General features: G+C 40.5%; 1 protein-coding gene across 1 annotated transcript in view; it reads left to right on the top strand.

The window, feature by feature from the left end:
- Positions 1-25,510, top strand: part of LOC308408007 (1-phosphatidylinositol 4,5-bisphosphate phosphodiesterase eta-2-like) — a 95,002-nt gene that overhangs the window by 25,298 nt on the left and 44,194 nt on the right. Inside the window, 5 exon segments of the mRNA XM_080900055.1 lie at positions 7,743-7,889; positions 13,337-13,582; positions 13,799-13,926; positions 20,206-20,376; positions 22,022-22,115. Coding sequence (XP_080756181.1) covers positions 7,743-7,889; positions 13,337-13,582; positions 13,799-13,926; positions 20,206-20,376; positions 22,022-22,115 — 786 coding nt within the window.

Below are 25,510 nucleotides of genomic sequence, written 5' to 3'. Positions count from 1 at the left end.
GCCTGTATTTGTTCGTTAGGTCAGCTAACTAGGTCAGCGATCAGGCTAGGCTGTTGCCAAAGAGTGTTTTCTAACTTCAAGTCGACCCAGAGTTTTCCAATCTGGTTTTGAACTTGTTCACTTGAAAGAGGCGATGTTGAAAACATCAGACCAATTTCAAACATGGACAAATATACTGGCATATTGGAAAGATGGGACAAGATTAAACCCCCAGTACAGACTAAAAGCGCTGACAGATTTCTGTCATTTATTCCAGCAGCTTTTCTTTATCGTGTAGAAAAACTGAGACATGTATTGAGCTGAAGATATCGCACGGATTAAATATGCAGTTTACATCTTTACACTTACAGGGGAATTTTCCTGGTCCATATGTAGGACACCGTGTAAAATGAGTTTGACATCTGTTGTACTAGTTTCTTGTACTCAAATGGCTTCCAGCAAGTCTCAATCTACTAGAGGACATTTGGGATGAGAATAAGAGATTTGCATGGTTGATGTGCAGCTGACAAATTTGAAGCAATGACATGATGACAAATCTTAGATGTTTCCTGCACCTTGGTAAAACTATGCTGCAAAAAATTTAGAGTTCTGAAAGTTCTGAAGGCAATAGGGGGGTCCATCCTGGTACCAAGTTGTACCTAATAAAGTGGCTGGTCAGTGCATATCTTGTGTCATAATGACGAGGCTTGTTATCAACGTGGGCTCAGTGCAGAGAGATATTGAGCTAAGACTGTGCAAACAGTGACAATCCCATGTCTCAACAGTCTGAGACCAAACAGTGGGGTTTATCAGAGATGGAGTGGCCACCTGTTTGTTTAGCTAAATAGAACATAGGATTTCATGCTGGAAATTTTCAATTCAATTCAACTCAATTTTATTTACACAGCACCAAATCACAACAACAGTCGCCTCAAGGCGCTTTATATTGTAAGGTAGACCCTACAATAATACATACAGAGAAAACCCAACAATCATATGACCCCCTATGAGCAAGCACTTTGGCGACAGTGGGAAGGAAAAACTCCCTTTTAACAGGAAGAAACCTCTGGCAGAATCAGGCTCAGGGAGGCGGGGCCATCTGCTGTGGCCTCAGCTCATTCTGCCTTTAAATTCCTAAAATACACAAACACATTTGTACAGTCATTTCGCATGTAAATCAACTGGGTCCAGTTCTCTTGAATGGTGAATGGGAACACGTGATATCTGCATGTTACCTGATACCTGGTGCCTTTTAGAGAGCAGAGCTGTTATGGCATCACCATGTGTAGCATTTCCTGTGCTTGTGGGCATCCTTATTTTTTCATGTGGTATAAGGCGTGTGCTGCCACCATCACCTCCATAAGAGTTGCAGCTGTGGTACATGTGCTGCCTACATTACCTGTGGTGCCAGAAAAAGAGGAAAAGTCAAACTGCATCATACGTTTAGTTTTTATGCAATCTGAACATAGAAATAAAAATTCCAAATATTATCAATGTAATCTTGGTTGTAGTTTCATATGGTTTTGTCATTTTTCTACATTAAGCTGTTCTGTCTTCAGTATCTGGTATCTGTTTGTCAAGCTCAGGGATTTCAATCCAAGCCTCTGACATTATTTTGACTCAGTATGCTCACACTGCTGCATCACACAGTCACGAGCCTGGAATTTGACCTGTTTTATGATGAATTTATTAATCTGGTGCAAGATAATGGTAAACTCCTCATATGTACCGATATCTGAGCCCCAGTAAGACGGCAGCTAGGTGCTTTGATTTAGCTGGGACTATGCGATATCTGCAGATGGGTGGGGGTACCTGACACCTCTCTTTCAGAAGAAATGTCCGTTGACACGACTCATATTAAACAGACTTTTTAATTGGTTTTGGAACATTTTTATTATGACCTTGTTAAGCCTTGCTGACTTTTCTCACTCTCTTCCTGTTGGTTGTTGCATTTCAGTTCACACATTTAGCAAATCTCCTGGACTGGGATTACAGCTTGCTAGGGATTTAGGATTTCTGCCTGCCCAACACATGTTGCACAGTTACCTTTGTGAGTTGTGCTTTCATGTCTGTTCTGCTGTCCATTGCTGCATTCTCTCTGTCTTTCATGAGAAGCCAGCCGTTTTGGCTGAGTGTATCCTGGGGACTAAGGAAACAACGACACGGCACCAAAGCTGCATCTTTTTGCTCTGAAATGGAACAATATTGAGATGGTTTTGAGATGAGCAGGTTTGCTGATGCAATAACATTTGAAGATTATTGATAAACTGTTTTAAGTGTTCAGAGAGTGATTTTTTTTTTTTTTTTTTTTTTTTTACGTGTGCTTTTTTTCTTTGCATCTGTTTTGAAGCTAAACATGAAAGCAGCCCCTGATATTACTGATAATAATCCTTTTGTTCTTGTGGTTAGTGGAGTTGGATGGTTTACCCGTAAAGAACGTTCACTTTAAAGAAGTTGTGACTTCTTTTTTTTGCAAACTTAATTGACCCAAAGATTATCCACATTGATTCAGATTAACTGTCTGTGGGAACATTTCTGCAACTTCGAGGCAGCATCAAAACCAATCTCTGTTATAAGTGAGCAAATCCGAGATGAACAGCATCTTCAGCGTCAGCCCGCTGTCTTCAGCCCTCGTGTGTACCACCGCTGCTGCAGCGACTGGGGACAAGCCTGGACTTTTGGCTAAAGGGGCTTTTATCACAGAAGAGGACAAAAACAAAGATGTTGTTCCCAATAACAGCCAGCAGCAGGTCTTTCTGACACATGTGGTGGAGGAATTCTTCTGGATAGGCAGCAGCATTGTGGCCTTTTCCAAGTGGAGACTGGGCTACATGGGTAAGCTTAATCACATGTATGTTGCACAGAGGTAGTGTTTCCACAGCTGAGTGGGTTGGGTCTGTTTTAATGAACCCAGGCTGATTCTTTTATTGTGGGAAAGTTCAGAGTCAAACTTTGGTGTGGACCAATGACCAGGCTGAAGAAGAGCTTCATCTACAGAATATGTTGTGGAAGCAAACAAGACCAATCACAGAACTGTAGGATTTGGTTAGTGGGTTTGGCAATTCAAAAGCTAAATTAACCACTCTCTCCTACAGTCGTCCTTCATATTCTCATAACCAGTGACCAGTAATGTGCTGTTTATTAACTGCTATAAAATGCATCTTAAACTTTGTACCAACAGGAAGTTTAAACTGTAGAGTGGAAATAACCCCAACTCTAACAACAGATGATGCTGCAGCAACATTCTTTATAAGAAAACTGGTTCCCAATATTTAACATGTAGGTGCTGTTCAAACGAGATCCCTTTGCTAATTATAGGTTTACTGTAGTCTCTAATTCACTGACACAGTGACTTTGTCAGTCTTCATTATGTCTGTTGCCTCAGTTGGCCCATCTACAGATGGTTCGCTCTGGGCTTAACCCAGTGACCTGACTGAGGAGAATAGCCAAGTCCATCTCCTCGGCCCACATTGTGACTGTTGCAGCAGGTCAGTGGCCACATTCAGGTCATCCTGCCACGTCACTGAGATCCAGGCCTCAACTTTACTTCCATTGCCACCTGTTGTCTGGTTACTGATTTAACTCACAAGGACCACTAATGCCTGTTCAGTTCAGTTTTATTTATATAGCAGCAAACTGCAACAACAGTGGCCTCAAGCTGCTTTATATTATAAGATAAAGACAAAACCCCCAACAAGCATATGACCCCCTATGAGCAACCACTTGGTGACAATTGGAAGGAAAAACTCCCTTTTAACAGGAAGAAACCTCCGGCAGAACCAGGCTCAGGGAGGGGCGGGGCCATCTGCTGCGACTGGTTGGGGATGAGGCAAGGATGGCAGGACAGCAAACACGCTGTGGAAGAGAGACAGAGATTAACAGCACCTCCATGGCTGTTGTGTGGTTTTACTGATGCACATATTGGAATGCCACCCGAGTTTCTTCTGTATCCCACTGTTCAGGCTGCAGGACAGCAGGGACAAGCAGGTCCCCTCTCCAGATTAAGTCCATGTTGGTCAAACTCCCGACTGGACAGCCATTTGTTTTTGCTTCTCATAAGCTAAAATTTAATTAAAGTAAAATGCCTGCAAAAAGATGCAGTTTTTAACAATTGTATGTTTAATTAACAATATATGTGAACATTACATAAAGATAAAAACTTAATAAAGATAATAAAATTAAACCAAAAATAATGGCTGATCTACACGATCTCACCGGGTGTCACCATAACGTAAAACAATATAAAATGTGGACCAAGGAAGGAAGGAAAAAAAGCTGCTGTGTTTGCTTTTTCTATTTATTCTTCATAATGGTAACATTTGTGCATTTAACGTTTTAATAATCTTCAGCTGAGATTGCTGTTTTTTTTGTTTTTTTTTTTAAGGTAATCAGGTAAAACGATTATTGTGCTGCATCTCAGTGATGCTCTTTTTCTTTTCACCATTATAGCTGGATAAAGAAAAGTTCTCTTCTTAGGACTTCTGTAGTGTCATTAATCATACATTCAGAGTCTGAGCCTGTTTCTTTTTTTTTTCTTTTTTTTTTTTTTTTATCCATTTGAAATTCCAGCACTTTAAGTGTGAGGTTGTAACCATGGCAACAAGCCCAGACACCCAGTGGTGTCGACTGTACAGCTTTTCTGTGTGACTCATGCTCTAGTTTTGTGTCTAAAAGCTGTTGTTCATGTTTAGGATGCGATTGTCGTGGTTCTGAGCAGGATCAGGCAGCTCTGTAAACATGTCGTTACTGTTAGAGCAGTTACATGTTGAGCTGTAGTTGAGGGCAGATCAGTAACACCACCTGGTTGGAGTGAGAAAACAACAGAGCGGAGCATAAAGGGCATTTTTAATAATGATGGTGTTTTTGATCAGCTGATAATGGGATTGATAACGTGCCAGGATCAGTGGCAGGATCATTTTCTCAAATTCTAATGGACCATTGTCCATCTGCATACAGAATGATAGACGAGTGGGGTTGAGTTTTTCAACTGCACGAAGAAAACCTCGATTTCTACTGGTGTGAAAGCACTGAGCTCTTTGTGGTATTTTGAGTTTTAATGCATAAAAACAACCAACAAGAACAGCTGTGTACCTTCATGTAGGCACAGTTTCCCTGTCATCTGATCTGTGGACTTACTGGAGCTTAGACTCCAATTGTGAACTGTTCAAACTAAGCCAACAGACTGATGCTGTGTTGATTACAGCAGCTTGTGTTACCCGGGCTCAGTCAGCCTCCCACAGGCTGTGTTACCAACAGACAGATGTATTCCTTCATCTCTGTCCTGTGAGGTCTCTGTTATTATTTTCTTACATGATTTGAGGATTTATTGGTGTCATGCTACATTTGTACATTATTTAAATGCATGATTCAAACTGGTTGATTCATGATTTTACTAGCAGGCTGTAGCCACAGGCTACAGTGTTGAAAAGTAACATTTAATTTGGAAACCTGTAACTTTCCAAGCTATGCTACTTGTCTGTGAGCACTCTTTAGCTAACTACACCAGGAAGAAATTTCAAATACTAAACTTCCCAAGGGATTTTCCAACATTGGCCAGCTACAGGATGTCAGCAAACATATTGTTCTTTTAGCTGACCTGCAGGGGAGGGTGAGCAGAGCATGCTTTCCTTTGCTGCGCCCTCATATGTGATTTAATTGTGTTTAAGCCAACCATAAAGCTGAGTGTGTTCCATCTTGAAATGGGTCTCTTTGAAAACAGTTTGATTACATGTGTTGAAATGAAACATGCTCACAAAATGGACAGTCTGCTTGCTCTTCACCTTATAGACATCCTGACAGTTTCCCTCTAAAATCAGTGAAGAGCTGACTGTAGAACTCTCGATGTATGCAGCGATGACTGCTAGAGTGGATTTATTTCAGACTTGACAAAGGGTTGAAGATGAGGCTTTCGATGGGTTTCAAGGCATTGTTTTCAGCAGTGTGACAGTCTGCCGTGAGAGTCTGGATGCTGTGACAACAGATCATTTCATGGATAACTGCCCTCTGTTTGGCTAGAAGAGTGAAGATCCCCAGCTCTGTTACAGCTACTAGGCACTAAGAAATTTGTACTGGAGTTTGGCTGCCTTTAGTCACTTATACCCAATTTATGCTTGGTCGATGCAGCCCACAACTGCTGTGATTGGCAGGTTCAGCACCTGGATTTTATATTTCTCTACCAGCTGCCATTGCATATGAAACTTCATGACACGGCCACACGACAATTAACATGTAATGCATGTTATGTCCTAAGCTCTCCAAAGGTTCTCTACAGAAGTCTAAGATGGGCATTATAAGAATGGACTAAAATATGACCTACCTTATATGATTTTATCCTGCTGTGATGCCTCAAGCTCATGAAAGCACAGTGCACACATTCAGGCCAACTCAGAGCCATAAAACATTATTTTAAAATTTCAACAACATGCAAAATGTGTACACTTTCTTTGAGTAGTTAACGTTGTCCTGAAACACTATATGCACATGCTTTGATTTGCTGTAACATTTCTTTAATTCATGCATTCATCCCAAATCTGTGACGTCTGCTCAATATGTTGCAATATGTCATAGGGGGAAAGAAAAAACACATCACAGCATACTGCAGCATACTGCTGCAGCATACCAGCGGGCTTACACACAGCACACATAGCACACAACTGTGCTAGTGTTACTGTAAGTACTACTGTAAGGGTTTTATGTAGCTCTGCCATGTGGAGTACAGTAAAAATCTCACAGCTTGATTATGTTACGGGAGCAATTTGCTAGCTTGATATGGCTCGAGTCAGGTGGGGGTTTTTTGGGTTTTTTTTTTTGTTTTTTTTGAACAATTGAAAATGTTTTACACTTGACACTTAGACTTATTGACAACACAGAGCATTAGAATGACTTGACTGTTACTGTAAAACAGACATTCAAAATTTGTATCTAAATTGTAACAAAAATCTTTCATCAGAAAAACAGAAATCAATGCTGTTTCTGGTGTACGGTGTGAAAAATGTGTGAGTGGTGCAGCTCAATAGGCATGCTGTGATGAAGCATTGGTCTGTGGACATTGTTGTGGCTTCACTATTGATTCTTCAAAAAAATAAAACTTGTGTTCGCTTAAAGCCAAGAGGCCGCTCACTTCTTCTCTGCCACACAAGATTATCCAGTGCATTAGTTTCCATGATCACAGCGGGTCGTCTGTATGTCCACAGCTCCGTTTCTGCTGTACAAACACTATCTGCATATTTTTGGTGAGAATTTATAGCACGAACACTTTTAAGGACAGATTCCCACTTTCTTAATAAAAACAGTTTGCCTGCCTCACATTACCTTCAATGCAGCATTACTAATGCAACAGGCATGTTAGGTGTCCTAACATGGTGTGGATGTGTGAATGCGGATGTGGCCTAGTTTCCTGCATGCTGCTGTGAAAACAGTGGATGCTACAGAAAAATGAAACTGATGTGGTCAGGCGGGGTGTAACCACGGCACAGGGACATGTGGTTCCCACACCATCTAGTGTGGCTCTACTGTGATTACCACACCATTCACTTGCTTTGGAGGGAGCAATTGCTTTGCTTTACAATTCTGATGGATTTTGATGAACTACACATATATATATTCATGTGCACATACATACTTCTTGAATGAAAACATGCACTGTATGTACATTTCTGTTTCATGCTTTCCTGTGAATTTCAGTGCACATTCCAGCAGTTTCCCTTTTGACAATATTCCGTGTTTTCGTCTGTCTGTTTTGTTTTGTGTTTTCTTGCCTGCAGTGGAGAAATGCATGAGCTCCATGCAGATGGGGACCCAGATGTTGAAGCTCCGCGGCAGCTCCAAGGGACTCGTGCGGTTCTTCTATTTGGACGAACACAAGTCCTGCATCCGCTGGAGGCCGTCACGCAAGAATGAAAAGGCCAAGAGTGAGTGTTGTCTTCTTAAAGGCACAGTAAGAAAGCTGTGTGTCGCTACTCTGGGACTTTAAATATACACTGATCAAGCGTAACATTATGATCACTGACAGGTAAGGTGAATAACACTGATCATCTTTTCATCACGGCACCAGCAAGAAACTGAATAAATTATCAAAGTTCATGTTAGAAGCAGGAAAAATGGGGCGGCATAAGGATTTGGATGAGTTTGGCACAAGCTAAATAGTGATGGCTAGATGACAGGGTGTGAACATCTCTGAAGCTGTTGTGGGGTATTCACATTCTGCCATTGTCAGTATCAAAAATGGTCCAATAGAGCAACCATAGTTGACAGAGTCATGGGTGGCCAAGGCTCACTGCTGGTTCTGATAGAAAGCTGTCAGAATACACAGTCCATCGTGGTTTGCACGTGGGGTTGCATAGCTGCAGACAGGAAACGCCTGCAATGGGCATGTGATTATCAGGACTTGACTTAACGTCATGTGTGTATTACCTGGGAACACATGGGACCAGGAAGTATTACAGTAAAGAGGGCGTACATCGTGATGCTTTGGGCAATGTTCTGCTGGGGAACCTTGGGTTGTGCCGTCCACGTTCTCAGAATGGTTTGAGGAGAACAACGAGAAGTTCAAGGTGCTGACTTGGCCTTCAAATCAAATTCCATCATCTCAGTCCAGCTGAGCATCTGTAGGATGTCCTGAACAATCTGTGGAGGGCCCACAAAGGTATGTTTGAGCACACCTTTAGGGGTGTAGTGACAGCAAACTATGGACCAACATAATATTGGCAGGTGGCCTTAATGTTGTGCCTGAAGCTACCGGAACCATATTTTTAGTGAGAGGTGAGGCTTTATTGAAATTTCAGAGCTATTTCTACATGTTGTCCTTGCAAAGATATCTCAGCTCGATCGTCCTGAGTGTGAGCTACATCTTCAGTGAAGGATACAACATAAGGCCGGGCAATACGGACAAAGAATTCTATTCTGAAAGATCATATATTTATAGTCTGAGTGGCAGCGTACAGTCTTTTATACAATACCAGCACTTTGACCAAATGTAACTTTAAGCAAATATGTTAAAAGAATATATGAGAAGATTTATTCCTGCATGTCATTCTGAAAGCTGAACACAGACCGGCTTAGTAGTAGCAACAATACTGCTAGCACAATAGACACAAACTAAGTTGAAAGAAGAAATAAGAACTGATTTCAGGTGGATAACAAAAGAGACCTAAGGATAAGCAGATCAATGTAACTGGAGGAGGCCCAAATTAGCAGCAATACCAGAGTTTATAGAAAATACAGAAAAGTGGATGTCAACAGCACAATCAATGAGTATTAAGTATAAAAAAGTGAATAAGATTCATAATATTATTTCTTAGCTAAGTCTGAAGTAAACAAGGAGGAAGATATTACATGCTAAACAGCTGAAAGCTAAAACAGAGTAGCTTGTCATTGCAGAATCCAGTGCAAGGATAAAGTGTTTGAAGAGTATAAAGCATTCAAATGGCCTCAGATTGAGTCAGCAGCTTGTAAAGCATTGACTACTTATGCTTGAGAAGTGCACAGTCCCCTCAGTAAAGCTTCTATATAAGTTACATGAAAAGTGGAGAATGACAGCCTTTGAGACTGAAGACTAAGGAGGAGGATGGGCAAGCTTTGCAAAGCTGGTCGAACAGCATAATGGATCGGCCCATTAAAAAAGCTTTGCCTGTTAATAAGAAGCCAGTTATGGACTATTGTTCCATATGTTTCTTTTAATTTTTGGCACAATAGTATTATCATGTGCTTCTGAGACCTTTTGGTAATTGTTTTGCTTCCTCCATGACCAGTTGGGGTCAGAAAGGTACGAGTCACAATAGTAATATATGAGGTTACCTTTTATACATGCTCAGCATCTCAGATCTGCTTCAGTTTAACTGCTCAGCTAGAAACAGCAGATCATCTCCAAAGATCTTTGACAGATTCATGGTTAAGTGCACATTGTTCCCCTGTTTACCTTTCACTGTTTCAGGCTTTAAAGGTCTTATAGGTTTAACTCTTGCTCCAATAAATTTCCCCAATGGCCTGAAACACTTCCAATCCAAAAGAAAACAACAACGACAAAAAAGATTTGAGTGTTTTAGAAAAGAATCAAAGGGGATTTTCAGCAGTAGCTCTCAGTAGAAATGAGGTCTCATAGCAGCTTAGGGACTCGGTTCCCTGTTGCTCTGCCTGCTCCATCCCTGGATTTAATGAGCTTCTTAAGTCAACTTAATTATTCATCAGCTTTAATCTGCCCGCAGTGTCCTACACACAAAATAACACACATGCTCCCTTGAAAGTTAAAAACAATTAGAGCTTTATTTATTTATTAGGGGTTTTTTTGGAGGGGGTTGTGGTGGTGGGAGAACATCCTTTCTTAAAAAAACAAAAAAAAACAAAAAAAAAACAAAAAACGTTTTCAAATTAAATTAGGCAGTTTTTCATTGATTCAGCTTGGGTGCAGAGCTCTGCTCTGTGCAGGGCTCGCAAAATCGCTAGCCCGACGTCCCGGGGCTAGCGATTTTTCCAGTGGGCTACCAAAATCTAACTCAGCCCTGCCCGTCAGGCTATCATAGGAAGGAAAATATGTCTATGCTTTTGCATTCTTTCGCCAATGTAGCTGAGTAATTATGTCATTGGCATCGATGAGCCACTGTCAATATGTGACATATTGAAATCGCGTTTGAATTTGCGCTTGTTTTTTTGCTTTCACTTTCATTTTGCAATCGCGTGAATGGTTTGTAGAGAGCAGCAGCACTGATTGGTGAGTGACGACTAATTGCGCACCATTTCCTCTGACTTCGTCTTATCACTCATTAGCTTACTGTTCAAACGCGACAAGTGAAATCTCTCGCAGCAAGCTTAAACATGTGAGAGGTTGAGTGCGCAAAGAATCGCTGACCGTTATGTGTGTGCGTGTGTAAAAGCAGCAGGATTTACGCTGGTATTTTAGTTCTGCTCAGCCAAATAAGACAGGTCAGGGTGAAGAAGTGACAGCCAAAGAAAAGCTTACCACAAAACGGAAAAGTTATGACAAATCAGACTATGAGGCAAAAAGAAAGTGCAGCTTTTTTGGTTTCATGGACAAAAGAATTTCTGTGGCTGGAATATGACAAGCTAAATAACATGATGTTCTGCCAGGTGTGTTGTGAGTTTCATTTGATTTCTGAGTCGACAAGCGCCTTTGTTACTGGGACTAGTAGTTTTAAGAAAGACCGCATCAGAACCCATGAGAAATGCAAGAAATGCATTATTGCCCAGTCTGCAGTATCTTTCCAGGAACAAACAGCAATTGCAAAAAACATACTAAAAATAAACCAAGCACAACAAGAACTCCTGAAAAAGCTGTTTAGAACAGTGTGCTATATTGCAAAAAGTGAACTACCATTGGCAAAATTTAGCAGTCTTTGCAAACTTCAAAAAGCAAATTGTTTTTTACACAGTTCTTACAAGTTCATAGAAATTTCTGTTCAATTTGAACCAAGTATTTGAGTTGATGATTGTAATTTGTATACAGTTGTTGTGATTTTTATTTGAACAATTTTTTTGATGAATTTTTGTTTCCATTACAATATTATACTTTAATGTATAATATTGTAATGGAAACAAAACATTAAAAAATTGCTTTCTTTTTTATTCGGGCTCCTTAAATGTATTGTGGGCTACCAAAAACTGAAGAATGCCTGCCCGACGGGCTACCAGAGATTTTGAAATTTTGCGAGCCTTGCTGTGGTCTACAGCAGTGACTTGCCCACAGACACACCCACTGGTTCAGTGTCACATGCTGAAGCCAATCAGCAGACTGTTAGGCTAACAGGAGTAGCAGCAACATGTAAAGTACCACTAACTTTAAGCATCTTCTGTAACTGATTATGGGGATGTGTCATGCTGTATCATACCGTCCTTGTATTCATTTTTACTGAAAAATCAGTCGATTACATGGTGTCAGCGTGTCATTAGCCCAAACATGGCTCAGAGCAAGAGCCACCTGTCAGCCTGTGATGACCAGAGCTACAAGAGATCGGGCCTCCACCAAAGCACAATACTGCTTAAAATATGCCAGGAAGCTGTTCCTGCTGAGAGTAAAAACACCAGACTTGTTTCAACACTAGTGGCATAAACAATTACAAGTGCAGCCACTCAACACTCAGCTGAGGATTGCTGCACTCCATATTACAGGAAGTGCAAATGCTTCATAGAAGTTACTGATGTGGCTGCATGGCAGAAGAGATGGGTTGAAGTAAGTGGTAAAAAAAAGCCCCACCCCACGTAGAAAAGTTTTATTTATGTGAGGATACTGTGCAGGCTCCTAACAACGTACGAGGTTAACTTGCTGTTATTTATAAACTAAACATTTAAGCAGTCGTGTTGTACTTCACATTTCCAAGGTAAACACTACTAAGGCTACATTTCTGCTTACATTTCCTATACTTACTTTATACTGTGTCACTAAAGTTGCACAATAGTGGACAAAGAAGATGTCATTAGCCCCAATGGATGTTCCCAGCAAAGACGCTTCTCTTGCAAAAAGTGAACAAGCCACACAAATTCAGTGTCTGAGTGGCAAAAACATGAGAATATGCTTACAATTAAGTTAGCAGTTAACCTCAGAACAAACCAGAATTAAGAAAACAAAGAAATGCAGCAGACAAAATTACAGGAGAAGAGAAAATAAGTGGTTCCTTCCATCAGGAAACTGAAGTCATGTGATGCTCTGATGCTCCTATTTCTGCATCAGAGCATCTACTACAGATTGTTGTTGTTTTACGAAGCAGCAGTGTGACGACCTGAGGACAGAGATTCTGTCTGTGATGTGGTCAGAACTAAGCATCATTTGTTTAAAACTTGAATGTTATCAGTAATTAAGTGCCTGTTCTATCAGAGAGCGCAGGCACTTAACTGAACTTTATTTGTTTTGGAGTTTAAACCAATCCTGAGCTGTTAAAATGCTGAACTGTAGGTGAAATACAGCCTGCTGTACAAGCGTATAAATGGAAAAGTTGTGACTTGTCCGGTCCTTGGAGGAGGAGGACAACTGACGTTATCATCGCCATCATCAGCAACAGACAGTGATTCCAGACGTTCTCCTAATGCTCAACACTCTGAACACAGTTTACGCTTGTGCATAATTTATAAAATTATAGCAATAAGAAGAACTTGAATTTATTATAGTAACTCCCCCTGCGAGGTATGCAAAGAACACTAACAACCAGATGGCAGCATACACAACCCAGCAAGAGTAAGGCTCAAAATAAAGTTAGAAAAACGATACACAAGAACAAATGACTGAAAGAGTACATCAAATTATTATTATTATTATGAATATTATTATTATACCTCATGGTCTGTTTACTCCCATACTGTGTTAAAGTTACCTTATACCGCTAACTCACCGACTTGTTGTGTCCTCCAACAGTTTCCATCGACTCCATCCGGGAGGTGTGTGAGGGTAAGCAGTCTGAGATCTTCCAGCGCTATGCAGAGGGCAGCTTTGACCCAAACTGTTGCTTCAGCCTCTACTATGGAGAACACATGGAGTCCCTGGACCTGGTGTCCACGACTGGTGAGGAGGCACGCACTTGGATCACAGGCCTCAAGTACCTGGTGGCTGGGATCAGTGATGAGGACAGCCTTGCTAAGAGGCAGCGCACCCGTGACCAATATCCTTTTCATTGTACTGTTTACTTTCAGCCTCTTCACCTGTATCGTGTAACTGCATATGTTACATACTATAGAATTTCAAAACATTAATAGAGGGCAATTTAAAGCATTGACAGGCTGAACTGACCCATTGCACTGACGTTACACTGCTCTGGTTATAAACGATAAATGTGCTGAACTGTTGTGGTGACTTTCCTTAACCAGAGTGTCACCACATGGCTAAAGCAGACCTTCACAGAGGCTGATAAGAATGGCGATGGCAGCTTAAGCATCAGCGAAGTTCTCCAGCTCCTGCACAAACTCAATGTCAACCTGCCCCGACAGAAGGTCAAACAGATGTTCAAGGTACAGAGCAAATTAACCTGAGTGACCTCCAGACTCAGGAGGACCGTACGGGACACAAAGGCATGTGTGGGCACATGGTTTAGTGAGGTGTTTAAAGACCAATAGCACTTTGATTTATCGTAGCACTGTGAATGGAAAACGTGTCTTCTGTCAGCAGCTGCTGAAATCAATCTTTCTCACAGTCAGAGCTACAGTCGTCATGTGCTAACCCTGTGGCTGGGCCTCACCTCCCTCAGTCACTGAACTGGACTCATGGAAAGAAATCTTTACACAAATCTTTACGCAAAATTGCAAAAGCAATTTTAAAAATGTGTACAGCCAAACAATAAATACTGATCGTGTACGTACGATTTATTAGTTCAGCTCATAAATCTGATCATTTTACCTTCTGAAAACTGTACAAATGTGTAAAACTACATGCAGCTCTCTCTCGGTCACTTACAAAACCTTAAATATGTGTGGACGAATCGCCTGATACGCACAGTGTCCACCATCTGTTTTGAGACAAATTTAATGCTGCCATCTTCTCACCGATCCACAAATGTAAGATACATTCAATTTCCAGTGTAAAACTGGGACATCTGAGCTTCCACTGCATCTTAGTTTGGGGTTCTACATCTTGGTTTACGCCTGTGGATCATATATAACTCTTTTGAGGCACTTCTCCAAATCTCTTTGTGCTGCTGGTTCCTGTTGGAGCATTTTAATGCAAGTAACTGACAAATAATATGGCTTCCTATGTGGCCCAAGATATCTGTGCTCCATTACTGCTGAGTATTAAGTAATAATGAGCAGGTATGTATGGCAGGGAGTGACATCATATTGACATCTATGGACACTAATTGCGGTGACTATGACTGTTATAAACCATCTGATACTGCAATGTGTTCTTTCTTTCTTTGCATTTGCACAGTCATCAGACAGATAGTGTTTTTTGGTCAAAGATGTTGTTAACACTGCTAAGAAAGTTTGGAAACTCTACATTTCATTGTTTTAAATGGTCACCTGTTTACAATTACCCTGAACCTATCAAGCCCAGCACTGGTGTAGTGGAGCTACTACTACACCAGATCTGTCCTGTGAGTGACGGTCTGTAAAACCCATCTGAGCTTTGGCCTGTGTTTTGTCACAATTTAAAATACAGAGACTCATAGTTCTGCCTGTGGGGAAAATTCAAGTAAAAAATTCTAAATGGACTGTTTATTCCCCACCTATGCTTTCTGGCATTCACATGTCTAATGCATCGGGGAACAACCTGCATATATTTGGATATTTGGCATGCAGACTGGAGAGGCCAGGGGTCGAACCACCAACCTTGCGATTAGCAGTTGACCTGCTCTACCTCCTGAGCTACAGCCACCCCGAGGGCAGGGTCAAGGTGCAGCTAACAGCTTGAAATTGCTAACAAGCACCACCATCATCTTCTGCTGCACTCATGCCTGCTTTCGCGTCTTCTGATGCAAAAATATTCCACTTGTATCCATATCCAACCTCGATCTCCCTGCACTGGCCAGCTTTATAGGATTAGGTAAATTATTCAATGCATTGGATATGAGGCTGAGAGCTAGGGGGGAGATTATGCTTTTAAATTAAAATGTCCACATTTGATATTATTTGGTACAAATTAATTCCCATGTATAAAGTGAACGGTTGTAGTATTCCTTTAAAGAAACCTCACTCCAGAGGCTGTTGGTTAATTTACTTACAGCAATGCAACAGCATCTACAAGTGGATGTGATCCATGACTTACTAAGCTTGCTAGTGCAAAGGCTAATGCAGCTTGTAAAATGTGTAAAATATGATCCACTGTCAATCCAGGTCAAGAAAGGTGTTACTAGGTCACATGAGACAGCAGTGTGTGAGTGAGCAGGGAACAGACTGTGACTAATATAGATGTTGGCTAAAGGATTAGTGTGCTGAAGGTTGATTTGGCCCTTTTAGCCGGATTCCTGTCACTAAGTCAAACGATCTATTGACAGTCAGCCATATGGTGCTGCTGGGACACAGATGGCCTCTGGCGTATTGCAGGTGTGTTCTGACACTGATGAGGATTTGTGTGTTAATGATCTCTAAACTCATTCTTTGGTTTAATCTACTTACAATGAAGATAAATAATAGTGTCCTTACCTCTTTCTCAGTGTGTAGCGATACTACATATGATCACATTCCACACGTTAGTGAATATACTTTACCACACCAAGAATGAACAGTAAAAGGCACACAGAGAGAACAGATAAAGCAGTGCAGTCATGTAAATGAGGGTAGACCAGTGCACCACAGACTTCATCATCAAATCTAACCATAAATAACTAAACATTTCCATGGATGTATTAGTAGTATTGTATCAGACAACATTACTTTTCTCTACTTGGGAAACTAGCAAGTGAATTTTCAGTAAAACTTGTTAGAGGGAAAAAGTTGCAGTGAACCACTGTGGAACAGGGCAGGTGGGTGTGCATCCAATTAACTTTTTCCATACGAACACCATGGATGCCCGGGTTACAAATGAATAAGCTCTTGTCCTTAAAGACAGCGTTTATTTACCCAGTGGGGCAATTTTTTCACTACTTTTGATTTTACCTTTAAAAACTATTTAGCTTGCCTTATTTGATATCATTCTTTTCACCACATCCTCACATGTCTAAATTTATAGTTACATATACATACTGTAGAGAACTGATCTAAACCACATAAAAAACAAAAAACCTGAGTAGGAAATGGTTAGATTTTTCTTTTACTGTAAAAACCACAAAGATGTTTATTGAATCATCTTCATAACTTGAAATGCAACTGTAATTTGTAAATTAAAAAACTTCTGCATAAAGTAAGCCAATACCTCAAGTCTTTTTTTTTTTTTTTTTTTTTCTTTTTTTTTTTTTTTTGGACAACCATTTAAAAATATTCCTACCGCTAAAATTACAGAACAATTAAGATGCGACGCAATTTATTTGTGCCACTCTAAAAATAGTTTCTGTCCACCACAAGACAGAGGAACACATCGCAGGGCTGAAACCTGCCGGCCTCACATCTCAAAACTCGTTATCACTTGCTCTCTCACCATTGTCACTCCTAAAACGTTCTTCTCTTCAAGCATTCAGCTTGGTCTGCTGATCTGCTGTGTCCAAAGTCCCACTAGGTAACCAAGCCCAGTAGGACTCCTCCTTCAGTTTGATGGCTCCCTTCTCCCTTCACCTTTTTGGGCTCCTTGTAGCAGCCTCAACAATAGAGGTGCAGAATGTGGTCCATTTGGACTTAATGTCCCCAGCCATTTCAGAATGCTGTTGATGTTTTGCTGGAGGTGGGAGTCGAAGATCTCACGGACCTGGTAAGACAATACCAGCACATTCTCTGTGCTGGTAATAAATGCATGAACTAGTTTTTCAGCATCACTCTGAGACAGGATATTTCTAATTTTAGAGATGTTGCACAAATGGAAGAAAGCAGTCTTACATATTTGTTTAATATGTGAAGGACATGTCCTGGTCAAAATGACTCCAAGGTTCCTCACAGTGTTACTGGAGGCCAAGGTAATGCCATCCAGAGTAAGTTGTTTTTGTTTTTTCTGGATAGCATTACCTACGATTTTTCGGGCTGGGTTTTATCTGAATTTCAAAGCAGAAAATTAGAGGTCATCCAGGCCTTTGTCTTTAAAAACATTCCCACAGTTTAACTAATTGGTTTGTTTTATCCGGTTTCATGGATCAATAACATGAAAACTAACTGTACAGCCAGATATGAGGTTGTGCTGAAAAAAATGATGCCAAAGAAGGTAAACTGTTTTTAAAACCGAAAAATAAATGTGAAGTTAAATTAGTGAAAAACTGCCAAATTCATCCTGGACCCCAAAGGATTAATGGCACCGGAAAAATCCAAAAACATCATTCTCATAAAGCCCTGATGTGTCTTTTGTCCTGTCTTCTTCTTTTCACCCCAACCAGTTGTGGCAGATAGCTGCTCCTCCCCGAGCCTGGTTCTGCTGGACGTTTCTCGCTGTTTAAAGGGGGAATCTTCTCGTTCCTGCTGTCACCAAGTGATTGCCAGAGGGTTTTCTCTGTATTGCTGTAGGGTCTTAACCTTACAATATAACGGGCAGTGAGCAGTTGTGATTTGACGTTATATAAATAAAATTGAACACACATGGTTTATGTAGCTGAGCCACAGTCAGCAAGCCTGAAAAATACAAGATTCATTGACAACCATACAAAAAGCTGCTGCAACAGGCATCCCTCGCATGGTACCATCTGATCTAGCCTTGTTGTGTATTTGTTCCAGGAAATGGAGACCTGTATACATTTGTAGTGACAAAGCAGAGCTACATCGTTATTGACACAGGTTGGATGTAACAGCTGGAGGTGTTATTGTACTAAATAAAATGTAAAGAAGCACGGCTCTTCAGCAGGGGATTTGCTCACTGATTAATCACAGTGGAGTCTTGCACATGTGCATGTGGGGTGCAAGCTTTGTAGGAACAAGAAGCGGCTGGACTGATTGGTGAATTAGTGGATATTAGCTGTCGAGTATATTGGTTCATAAATAAGAAATGGGAGTCAGTAAGGCTAGAATGATGATGATGCCTTTAAGCTGCATTTCCCTTACGTGCTGTTTTCACTGTTTACAAAGAACAACACAAATATTATTTAATTTACTGCATCACACGTGACAGACTTACTTTAAATGCTGGACCTAAATTCATTTATTAGACAGATTTTATATAATCCCATAAATTAACTTGTTACAGCAGTACAACAGACTGAAGGAAAGGTGAATTAGAATAAAACCCTACGTGGCCCTGTGTGGGAAAAGTGATTGCCCTTAGTTATAACATAAATGAACTGTGTTGTGTCACATCTTTGGAAAGCCACACCCAGGCCTGGTTACTGTCACACTTGCTCTCAGTTACCCAAATAGGGCTTGCCTGATCAAGTGGAATATTCAGGAACAAGTGAGAAACTAATTGAGGTTATAAAGCTGTGGGACTCCAGCAAACCACAGTCGTAATATTTCTTTTTAATATTTAAATGTGTGTCATGATCTGAAACATTCAAGTGTGACAAACATATAAAAAAATAGGAAATCAGGAAACATGCAAAGACTTTTTCACACCACTGTATCCTAAAAAAATTCAATTTCAACATAATTCAGTTTTGTTTTATATCATCTACAGCAGCGGTCCCCAACCTTTTTTTCGCCACGGACCGGTTTAAGCCCGACAATATTTTCATGGACCGGCCTTTAAGGTGTCGCGGATAAATACAACAAAATAAAACTAGTACCGGTACCGAAAAAAAGAAAATTTATTCATAAAACACGTGAAAAGACCAAGGAAAACCGAGTAAACGACAACAAAATAACGCTGAAAACCGATAAAAACCCTGAAAACCATACATTTCACACCTGAGCCTCAACTCTCGCGGCCCGGTACCAAACGACTCACAAACCGGTACCGGTCCGAGGCCCGGGGGTTGGGGACCGCTGATCTATAGCGCCTTTGGGTCAGGGAAGGTGTTATTTTTAAAATAATAATAATAATAATAATAATAATAGTAATAATAATAGTAATATTATTATCATTATTACAGGTTTTAATAATTGTATCATCGGTGGTGAGTTGGATCATTTGGAGATTAAAGATGCAGAGCTGGCTTGGCAGAGGCCCCAGTCCATAAGATGTTTAGCTCCCACTGCCAGCACAACTTGGATGGGACTCTAACGGAGGCTCGGTACATTGAGTCTGAACATATTATTTGGATAAAAGTCTTGAATTTACATCACTTAAGATATTTGGTACAAACTGATTTGAAAAATGTGGCAGCAACAACCCAGGCCTTGAGGCCCGGTGTCCTGCAGGTTTTAGATCTCACCCTTGGTCTACACACCTGAATCAAAGTATTAGTTCATTACCAGGCCTCTGGAGAACTTCAAGACACGTTGAAGAGGTCATTTAGCCATTTAAATCAGCTGTGTTGGCTCAAGGACACATCTAAAACCTGCAGGACACTGGTCCTCGAGGCCTGGAGTTGCCCACCCCTGCCATAGAAGCATGTGTATAAGTCTCTAATGTTGTGAGCCCAGTGTGCATGAAGCTGCTCTGCAGACAAAAGACAAAATCAGCTGTAAATATCACAATAATCAATTCTGATCTTTTATTATTATCTAGTAGGCAAACAAGGAAACTCTGTAGTCCTGCTTGAAGCACTATAAAGAGTATTAAGTATTGCAGTATTACAGTATTAAGACAGTTTTCTAACACTGGAAATTTGTCTCGTACCTGATGTGTAGGAGGCAGACACAGATGACACCCAGGGAACTCTGGGCTTTGAGGAGTTTTGTTCCTTCTACAAGATGATGTCGACCCGCAGGGATCTGTACCTCCTCATGCTTAGCTACAGCAACCACAAGGACCATCTCAACACTGATGACCTGGCCCGCTTCCTGGAGACTGAGCAAAAGGTACAAACTGGTTCTAATGGGACTCAAAGTTACTTTGCTTATTGAAGCGGCTCTTTTTTTAAATTTGTTTTGTTTTGTTTTAAATTATTTCTCGTGGTGTTCTTTACTGTGAAAACCCACAATGCTACTGATCTGCAGACTTAGAAAATAGAGTTGCACCAGTCAGTTTACTGCTGATCAGAGCCAAACTAAGATGTTGCTGATTGTGCTTTAAATCCCATATCCTGCACTACAGCAGGTGGGCACATCTCTGTGAGTCTAGCTACAAATTATCACCTCAAACGTCTACACACAATACACATTAATGACAAAGTGAGAAAAGTTTGCTTGAAATTATTGAAGATGTATTAAAATAAAAAGCAACAGTAAAGTGTGTACATAAGTATTCACAGCCTTTGCCATAACAGTCAAGACTGAGCTCAGGTTCATCCTGTTTCCACTGATCATCAGTCGGATGTTTCTAGAACGTGATTGGAGTCCAGCTGTAGTAATTTCAGTTAATCGAACACGATTTGGAAGAGGCCCACACCTCAAACCTGATGGAGCTGTTTTTCTTAGCTTTGACGTTATGGGTTGTTGTGCATAGAATTTCCGTCGATGCAGACTCCAAACGTAAAGGTCCCGGCCAGATGGTGGAGTCGAATTCAAGACTTCCTTGCTGTGAGGCAACATTGCTTACCACTGTTACACCATGTACAACAGGAGTCTTGTACTTCAGTCCTCGAGAGCCGCTGTCCTGAAACTTTTCCATGTGTCCCTGTTGCAACACACCTACAATTAGTATGTCATTAGCAAGACTCTAGAACTTGACTGCATGCTGAGGAGGCAATTCAGCCATTTGATTCATGTTACAGCAGCTCATGAGGGAATGAATGTTAGGGGTTGAACCAAGTTCTATAGTTCCAGTTCTATACTCTTGCTAATGAGCTACTAATTGTATTCAGGTGTGTGCAACAGGGACACATGGAAAGGTTTCAGGACAGCAGCCCTCGAGGACTGGAGTTTGAGACCCCTGATCTAACAACATGGAGTCAGTTATCTTTCAGTGCAGCTGCCTGATAGTCTGAGAGAGTTATTTTTTATTTTTTTATTTTATTACACATCAACTTGAGCCAGCTGTGACCTGATTTGGGGCTATATAGATAACATTTGATTGGAGTGGAATAAACTGAAATGAAAGTAAGTACATTCTGCATTTGTTCTAACTCTTTTTCTGTTGACATTTTTATTTTTATATGAAATGACATAAAAAAGCTGAACACAGCAATACCACAGCTAGTGTTTCTGAGCTGTGATTACAGGACAACATACAGAGGAAAACAGAATTATTAGTCCCTCTATGAACATATATACACACAAAAATGCTTGATGTCCTGTTTAATGTAAGATTTTTCTTTACTTGTTGTTTCCAATTTCCAATTTTTCAGTTCAACTTTGTCTTATTTTTGGACTTTTGTTTAAAGACACCTTTAACAAGCTAACAGTGTCAAGACATTGTAAAAATGTCAGGTCGAAATCTGATTGACCAATGAGGACAGGTGCCAAACAGCTGATTCCTGAAGCCAAGATGAAAATAAAAACGTGCAGCCAGATCACCAATTGGATCAAAGAGGTATTTGTGACATGAATTTTTTACATTTTATAGATGGCCAAGGTGAGTAAAGACCACTGCCTGGACATCATCCGCAAATTTGAGCCGTGCTCTGAGAACCAAAAGCACGATGTTTTGGGAATTGATGGTAAGTTCCTCTTGAATTTTTGAATACTCTTAGTTTTCTTCTAGTAAATGGCTTCCCTGTTGCATTATACTGCTTTTTGAAGTGCAGTCTTATAGTGAAGAACCAGGCTGTGGTTGATGTGTTAAAGACTTTCATCTTCAGATTCTAGCAGCTTCTTTTCATTCAGTGCTTACATCGCTTCTGGTTTTAGGCAGTGATGGGAATAATGGCGTTACAAGTAACGGCATTACTTTTTTCAGTAATGAGTAATCTAACTAATTACTATTTCTATCGTTACAATGCCTGTTACGTCCCCACGAAGGGGTCTAGGGGTGTGAGTGTGGGGACCAGTAACAAATGGGTCTAGAAATAGAATGAAAAGGAAAACAGACAGAGGTGTTCTATAATAATATCGTTTTATTACAAACAATATGGCTTTATTACAAATAACCTTAACTTAAAGAGCCGGCAACACCGGCTTTAACAAATAAGGGAGGCACTTCCCACACTTCTTCCTTAACTCCTCACCAAGGGGAGACACTTCTGGGGCCCACAAGCCCGCCTACTCACTACTCGCAAGGAGGCTGTCTGTCCAAAACCTAGCGGAAAAACGTGTAGAGCCACAGAGGGGAAAAAACCACCTCACTCACAGTTCATCCCCAGCTTATATAACCTCAGAGGCAGTGATGGAAATAACGCCGTTACTTGTAACGCCGTTCCTTTTTTCAGTAACGAGTAATCTAACTATTACTATTTCTATCGTTACAATGCCGTTACCATTACTAACAAGAAAATGCGGTGCGGTCGCGTTACTATTTTTTAACAAGCAGACATCGAAGCTGTCTTCAGCTTACCGCATCTTATATCAGTTGCACGGAAGTAGCTGTCTATGTAAGTAATCTGGGCACTACAGCTTTAAGTAGCTGCGCGCGCTCCCGCGGGCGGTAATCACTTTCTGGCCGACGATCACTTTTTGACACAACACCTGGAGCTAAGGGGGCAAAACAATCGCATGGGTGCTGCTGTTTGACTGAGGAACAATAAAGTAGTCGTGGTAAGCCAATCACACGACCATTTCAAGATGACAAAGCAACAAGGTGATATATACCAGTTTTTAAGTTGTGTTGATAGGCTACGTAAAACCAGAGTCATGATAAACAATATACGTGTGTTTTTCCTCAATAGTTTCATCACGTTTACTGTCTAAGGACAGCGCTAGCAAGCACTCTCTGCTTATGACCAAAAAATTAAAAAAACAAACCAAAAAACAGCCCTTTCGTGTTGGTGGAAAAATGCCCCATGTTGACCAATCAAAAATGATATGGTAACATGACATTTGGTTGTTGGTAGAGAGAGAGAGAGAGAGAGACACCCTACAGTACTGCATTCAATATTTCAACGAAGGTCACTCATATAGTCCAGCGAGCACTGTCAGGGTAATACATGTAACGAAGCGCTGTGAGGAGTTAGTTTCTAGACGTTTGTTGACATCCCGTGTTTAGGTGCTGCTTCTTCTTCTGCCGCTAATTTAAAGGCCACCTGCTGGGCTGGAGTGGTAAATGGTAAATGGACTGATTCTTATATAGCGCTTTTCTACTCATCTGAGCACTCAAAGCGCTTTACACAACTTGTGCATTCACATTCACATTCACCCATTCGCACAAGCACATCTTTCTAAGACCCACACATTCATATTCCGATGGATGCATCGGAGAGCAATTTGGGGTTAGTACTAGGGGAAGCCAGGAATCGAAACACCAACCTTCCGATCAGTAGATGACCTGCTCTACCACCTGAGCTACAGTCCCCCATGTGGACGATGACGGTTTTAAGGCCTGGATATTTTCTTAAGAAAATCCCCGTGACATTTAAAAATCTGAACATCATTGTCTCACCCATACTCTTTTGTAAAATCTCTTCAAACATTAACTGAACACTACCTCTCTGAAAACTTTGTTTGCAAAACTTGTGCATAAGATTTAAAAAATTGACAATTTATATTTGCATTTAAAGTTATGAAATATGATTCATTAAACATGTTTGGTTGTTACAGTAAAAAATAACTTTCTACTCGGATTTTATGTTTTTTATTATTATTAATAATAATAATAATGGATTGCATTTATATAGCGCTTTTTCAGGACCCCTCAAAGGAACCCCCTTTTTTTTTTTCTTAGATCAATTGTGTTAATACAGTATGTCAAAATGAAAACATAACTGTAAATTCAGACACGTGAGGTTGTGCTGAAAAGAATGATACCAAACAAGCCAAAATAAATAGTTTTTAAGGTGAAATGTAGAGAGAAAATCAAAAGTAGTTAAAAATGGCCAATTATACCCTGGACCCCAGAGGGTTAAACTTTTTTTTGTTTTAAAGTAACGCAATAGTTACTTTTCAAGTAATTAATTACTTTTAGAATCTTGTAACTTAGTTACTAACTCGGTTACTAACTCAGTTACTTTTTTGAAGAAGTAACTAGTAACTATTAGAGATGGACCGATCCGATATTACGTATCGGTATCGGTCCGATACTGACCTAAATTACTGGATCGGATATCGGAGAAAAATAAAAAAATGTAATCCGATCCATTAAATATCACGAAAGCACCTCACAAAACTTGCAACACGCCGTAACTCACCTCAGAACGTTAGCACGTCGGAGCAGTATGCATCACGTGATAGAGCGGCTGTGGCATGTAGGACCTGTCGGTGGTCTGGATAGCATTTGGAGCTTCGCTAGCAACCCGGCATTTCATCTCCAACAAAGTTATCCCGAGAGAAGTAAAGCAAGTGTGTAAGTCCATCTCTGAATGTTTGTAAAGCATTCCTGCGTTAAGCTTAACAAGCGACTGCCTCTCCTGCTGCTACTTCAATCATGAAACTGCTTAACGATCAGCTGATCGGCTTTTCTGTCGTGAGTCCATCTCTCTTGTTTGCTTTTGGCCCACTTTGCACCAGAAAGAGGAAACCAGCGGCTGAACAACAGCAGCACGTTTAAGCTTGATCAGCTGTTGTTAGAATTTATTTAATATTACTTTCTACACCAGGATCTTTTTCTACGTAGCTGACGCTGGTAACTGTGCAGGGGCGGATCTAGCAAAGTTTAGCCAGGGGGGCCGATAGGGCATTAACAGGGAAAAGGGGGCACAAAGACATACTTTTCTTTCTTATTCTCATTTAAAATGTCTAGCTTTTAATAAATAATTATCTGACACCCAAAGTTTTAATTTGATGTAAAATGAATAGAAGTCAATTACTGTATATAGTAACTATTAAGTCTAATATATATACCCTAGTAAGCTATAGTACTTTTTCCTTTGGGAAGGTACCATCTGTGCAGTCTGCAATTTTGTTGAAGAAAGATGTTGAATCTATTTAATATTTCTTGAAAAATAATTGATTTCTGTGCATTTTT

This window comes from Rhamphochromis sp. 'chilingali', assembly GCF_963969265.1.
Source record: "Rhamphochromis sp. 'chilingali' genome assembly, chromosome: 12".
Taxonomy (NCBI): domain Eukaryota; kingdom Metazoa; phylum Chordata; class Actinopteri; order Cichliformes; family Cichlidae; genus Rhamphochromis; species Rhamphochromis sp. 'chilingali'.
This window is presented reverse-complemented; position numbering and strand designations above follow the sequence as displayed.